Source organism: Mizuhopecten yessoensis, unplaced genomic scaffold, assembly GCF_002113885.1.
Source record: "Mizuhopecten yessoensis strain PY_sf001 unplaced genomic scaffold, ASM211388v2 scaffold10951, whole genome shotgun sequence".
NCBI lineage: Eukaryota > Metazoa > Mollusca > Bivalvia > Pectinida > Pectinidae > Mizuhopecten > Mizuhopecten yessoensis.
Genome location: NW_018408803.1, coordinates 159,454 through 165,453, shown reverse-complemented (window position 1 = coordinate 165,453; position 6,000 = coordinate 159,454). Strand labels below are relative to the sequence as shown.

At 38.4% G+C, this 6,000-nt stretch overlaps 2 protein-coding genes across 3 annotated transcripts in view; one reads left to right on the top strand and one right to left on the bottom strand.

Moving 5' to 3' along the window:
• Window positions 1-6,000, bottom strand: part of LOC110464008 (nose resistant to fluoxetine protein 6-like) — a 35,498-nt gene that overhangs the window by 3,971 nt on the left and 25,527 nt on the right. For both annotated transcript variants that reach the window (XM_021519012.1, XM_021519013.1), the window contains one exon: window positions 4,158-4,297. In XM_021519012.1, coding sequence (XP_021374687.1) covers window positions 4,158-4,297 — 140 coding nt within the window. The remainder of the gene's footprint in view (window positions 1-4,157; window positions 4,298-6,000) is intronic.
• On the top strand, window positions 124-3,007 carry LOC110464014. The gene has a single exon (XM_021519022.1). The coding sequence runs from the start codon at window positions 892-894 to the stop codon at window positions 2,578-2,580; it is 1,689 nt and encodes a 562-aa protein (XP_021374697.1). The 5' UTR covers window positions 124-891; the 3' UTR covers window positions 2,581-3,007.

The following is a 6,000-nucleotide window of genomic DNA, read 5'->3' as shown; positions in this document are numbered from 1 at the left end:
GGTTAGCTGGTACAATTTTGAATTCCCATCATCTAAGGATGCTTCCAACCAAATATGATTGATATCCTTGTCTTAGTTTCAGAAAAGAAGTCGCTTAAATTAATATGGCCAAACTACCCCCTTTAGACCCTGCTCCTTTGAATGTGCATCCATCATCAGAAGTCAGAAGTTTGCCAGCATCCCTTTGTTGTATAATCAAACATAATGGATCCAAAATATGTTCCATGTTTCTAGATGCTGAAGGAAACAAATAATGGCTGTTATCAAATAGTTGTCGCCCTGAAGCGTGAAGGGCACCATATTTGAAACAGATATCAATCCCCCAAGCCTTTTTTCATTACGTATATGCTAATTTATGTGCAGTCAGAGATTACTAAGCTGAAGAAGAGAGAAATGTAAATATGTTACATGTATATCATATAAACCCTTATCGCTGACCCTGTAGATAACATCACCTGCTGTGGCCATGCAGGTACACAGCTCATACACAACCTACTATCTGATCATAAATGGCCCATTTTGTGGTCGTGTGAACATGTGATCTAGTAAACTTTAGATCTACTCACCGAAATATTAATCTACAATTGACAGAAATCTTGTGATATATGTTGCGGGGTACATATACTGCTTGGATGGACTTTCTTGTATCTAAACCGTTGTTGTGTGCTGTGTTTTTGACAACCTGACATTGAATCACAAGGTGAGTGACTATTTCTGTGACATTTAAAAATATATTCTACAGCATAACTACCAACACAGGAAATGTGGAACCAATACTGCGAAAACAGGACTAAGTTAATACACCTGGTTTAGTGAAACCTCAATCTGTGACCGATTAAATCAATATTAGGAAAGATAAAGTAAACAAAAAACATTCTGCTCTTTTTCAAAATGGCCACATCGTTGTACAAAGGTCAAATTCCTTCCCGCACCAAGGGTCAAACTACCTGTTTTCACCACAAGGGGAGACAACTTGACATTTACTGCGAAGAATGTCAAGAACTAGCCTGTACCAAGTGCCTGTCTACTGTACATAAGAAACATCCTTTGTGTGACCTTAGTGAAATTAATCTCCAAAAGAAACAAGACATTCAAACTTTTATAAACAAAACTGAGAAAGCTGACATGGTACAAATTGACAAGTTCATCACTGCTACTGATGAACATCTTAAGGACAACGCCAGCAACTTTGAAAAACTTTCGCACCAGTTAAAGACACAAACCAACAAATTAAAACATGACCTTGACCTGTTTACAACACAGACTCTGTCTCTCTATCAACAAATGGACGAGGATAACACCAAGCTACTACAAACGTACAAACAGGACCTAGAAATGTACAGCACTCAGCTAAAACAACAAGTACAGGAATGTAAGATAGCACTTCAGCGCGGCTCTGACATACAAATCTACGACACAGGATGTGAGGTTCAATTTACTGTCCCACTCCCTGTAAAACCTACCTTGAGTACCGCTAGCTTCATTTCGAACCAAAATCATCAGGCTTACCTGGAACAAGCTTTGGGAATACTTAACATCTCAGGTCAAGGTCATGGTCAAGCCTTGCTAGATCATCATTTTTCTGTTGGGTCATCTGCTGGACAAGGACCACTCTCAACACAACATCAGCAACATCAGTCTAACCTTAAGGTTAGGGCATCCTCTACTCAACAGAAGTCTGAACCAAAAGAAAAGACACCATCTACTCAACAGAGATCAGAAAGAAGAAAGGACGTGACCAGTCCAGTGTATACCCTGTTGGCTCAGACCAAGGTGTTGGGGGAGTGGGAGTCTCCATGGCATATCACTTCTGTATGTCCCATCACTGATGGTCAGGTGTGGACCAGTTACTTTTGCAGTAACACCTTAACTCTCCTGGACAGGAAGGGCAAAGTAATACAGGAGGTTACACACAATACTAGGATCATAGACATAAGTCTGTCACCCAAAACCAACACACTGTGGGTCTGTGACAAGGAAAACAACATCACAGAGCTTGTGTCAGGACGACTAGTACACAGATTCAGTACCAGACAGACACCACAGTGTATCTGTATTACAGCTAGTAACCATGTCCTTGTAGGGATGGTCAAATATATCTCAAAATTTACCACTAAAGGTACATTGGTACATACTACATTGTCTGCGGGGACTAGGAAAGCATTAGTTTGTAGACCATACAGGATCTCAGAGTGTCCTGTCACTCACAATGTGGCAGTGACTGACAAGGATAGTAAAGATGATGGTGGTGAAGGGAAACCACATGTTGTTGTCATGGACACAGATTTCAAGGAACTATTTGTATATGATGGTGAAGTCCCACATACATATCAACCAACATCACAGTCAGGAGGTGAACCATTTTCCCCCCGGGGTGTGGTGTATGACAGTGTCGGTAATCTAGTCATAGTGGACAGTAACAACAACCGTATCCTACTCATCAGTGGGCGTGGTGAGTTTCTCAGGTTCATACAGACAGGTGACAACCCGCCTCAGGCTGTTGGTGTAGACAGGGAGGATGTCATGTGGGCAGCGTTTGGGTTTAACAATGTCAAAATCCTACAGTACAGTAGTGTGTGAACTGGACAAACTACTATGTGTTGATCTAGTAACCATGACAACCAACACTGATAAGGATAGAAATTGTCTACAACAATTTTAACAAGATTGTAATGTACAGACCTGAAAAGTTTTTAAAAAGCAAAGATATTTAATATACACCAACTGGTATATCAATTATACAAAGCAACCACTATACTCATTAAAAGTTAATCTCAACTGAATAAAAAAACAAGCACTGTTTGACAATAGTGTTTAAATTAATTGGAAAAGCTACTCAGCCTCAAATGATATTTTTAAAGACCATATTCTTTAAAGTTAAGTCTGTTTAAGCTGAAGTACATATATTTAGAAAAAAATGGTGTTGTAACTGTAAAAAATGTCGGAGTGTTGATAAAAATTCTTTAAAATCTTAAAATGTTGGTGTTTATTATTGAATTGATGCTCACAAAGTCGCCACACCTCACCCCTGGGCTAATTCGCCCGTTATCTATGCTTGGTTTAATGTCTCATGACCGCAGGTGATATGTCACGATGGGTGGGAATTTTAGTGAACGTTGGCCACATAATTAGACCGCTAACGACCATTGTAACGTGCGGGCCATCACCCATCCAACTACTGACCATGCTCGAGGTTGCTGAACTAGTGAGCAGGTCCCCCCGTTATACAGCATCATTTGAAAAGATAGCTTGCCAGTTAGGCAGTATTTCCCCCTCAAATTCCTTAACTGTTAAACTATCCCCTTTAACTTACTGAACATGCTTGATGTTGCTGAATTAGTGAGCGGGTCCCCAAGTTATACCGCATCACTGGAAATGCTAGCTTTCCAGCAAGACTTCCCCCTCAAATTCCTAAGCTGTAACCCCGTTTATAACAGGTGGTCGCTGAGACCGTTTTGACTAAGTAGAAGATATTTATATTTATATTTCCGTAATGAGAATTCGCAAAAACATAAGTTATGTCTTTTCCAACTTTCAAATTTCCCACTTATTACCGTCAGGTCAGGTCAATATCTAGAACGGCAAATATAACAGCTGACGTCACGTGCTATTTACCAAACAAAATTGAAAAGGCTCCGCAACTTTCGTTAATAATTCATTTGCTTTTAATTTATATACATATCATATTCTCAATTCATAAAATAGTAACAAATAACATTTTATAAGTAACTAATCAAGTCAGTAATCAAGTGTCGTAAAACATTTTCCGATTTTATTGCGACCTATATCCGGCGCACGAACTCAACGGAAGTCCGCAGTAATCAGGTCAGAGTTATAGTTGCAGTCCGGCATATGCATGTTGATGTTGATCGTGCAACCAGAGAAGGTTGAATTGGTGAAAAATCCAGGCGTAAAATTGTTTGTTGATCTCACAGACACTTGAGACAGGCAGAGCTGGTGTTCGGGATCAAGGCAGAAGATACCGATAAGTTTGGTAATGACACGGTTAAGTCGGTCGGGGGTGCAAAGACCAACTTCAGTTATAGTCTCATAAGATGAAGCTGCTATTGGCAGTACTTAAGTAGTAATATAGAAGGGCTTTGCCACACCAAATGTAAATAACTAAACATCAATAAAGACATTCACGTAAGCCTTACCATGTTGACATCAGAGATGAAGTACGAGGACGGCTGGTTGAAGATATACTCCATCACAATAGGATGTATCAGATAGGCGCAGTACGTCAGACGTCCCAGAGGAGCCCACGCGCTCCACGACAGGAGAGAGTTTACCAGACCTACAAGTTAATTGACAAAGGTATGAAAATCGAAACAAGTTTTCCCAGTTTTATATACATTAATAAACTTCAGGAAAAGAGCAATGATTATTTTATATAACTCGGAACTTACCCTGGTCCACAGATTTCATATTGATGCTTGCTTTTTCATTTTTACTTTAATGATTTTTGAACAGCTAGAAGTCATACCCGAATGGTGTCCAAAGACAATGTAGCTACTCAGGATACACTTAAAAATAGCACCAAACTTAATGGATAATCTGAACCAAAAAAATATCTAGTTTGACTTTTCCAAATTGGTAATGTGATCCTTAAAGTGAATTGAGTTGGCTCTCATCATTTTATTTCAGACCATTATATATATATATTTCTGCTGGTATTAGACAAACCATAAATCCAGTAATCGAAAAACATTCTAAAACCAACTATGGGCTTCAATTTTTCATGCAGAAGAAATAACAATTTCCCTTAAAATGCTTCTCAAAGCTTAAGAATGAACCAGTTTTCAACGAACCATTTCCTTAATTTGATCATTCCCCTCTTACTTTGAGATTTATTTTCTGTTCATTTATGGATCCCCGTACCACTACGTTATAAAAATGTAATTAAGTATTCGTAACTGTTTTTCAGCAGGACTATAGCTTTGATAAATCATTTCTGAAAAAAACCCATACCAAGCAGGACTTGTGGAAAAAAAGCCGCAAGACTAGACCAGGGTTCGGACACAAGACTTTAGATTGTTATACTAACACTCTAACTGACCTCATACCTTTTCACGTCCGATCGGAGAATCAAACCCCCACCAGGTGGCCAGGGTTCGATTCCAAGATCGGAAGTGAAAAGGTATGAGGTCACCTGCCCGACCACATGGGTTTTCTCCTGGTACTCAGGTTTCCACCCACATTAACCCTTTCACCCCTATGTAATTTTAGTAGACTCTACCATGCATTGATATGGATGAGCCCATTATGGTATACAGTGGTGAAAGGGTTAAGACCCCTGCACACTAACATCCGGGCCAAAAAGAGTTATTAATATAGGTTATATAACCTGTTGTAAAATAAATAAAGTTTATAACTGACTGAGCTAGCTTGTCAATGGAAATATCCTGGCCCAAAATAACTGTGATGCAGTTATATCCGAATGTTACATAAAGGGAGATAACTGTATATATACGAAAACTTTAAAGCTTTGTCTATTAGTACAACCATCACTAATTTTATCAAAGTGTAACTAAACACAGTAGGAAAGAAATGATTAAATAAATCTAATTCTTCTTAAAAAAATATTCATTTAAACTTTATGAAAAGATTATCCTTTAACCTTTTTAACAACCCTTTCCCTCAGAAAATTACAGCTTCCCTCCTATCCAACTACCATTTTTTCTTTTTTTTCTCACAGAATGTAAACCTTTGATTTATCTTATATAACCTTATTTTACATTGGTATTCTATTGACATCATAAGTTATGCAAACATAGTGTAGTTTAAAGACATTGTCTATTATTGGGGTTTCATTTTGTTTGGAATTCAACCCCCATATCCCTTAATATCCCAATTAATTGTCAGGAGAAAGGTTTTCAATCCCAGTTTACAGGGATTTATCGGTGAACGAGTTAATGGTGGAAATGGAATGTGTCAGAGTTTTCACGATAATTGAAGTTATTACGAAGTATAAAGTTAATCTATCGTAAATTACTCGTG

Coding starts and splice junctions, on each gene's coding strand:
- LOC110464014 (XM_021519022.1), top strand. CDS start 892: ATGGCCACATCGTTGTACAAAGGTCAAATTCCTTCCCGCACCAAGGGT.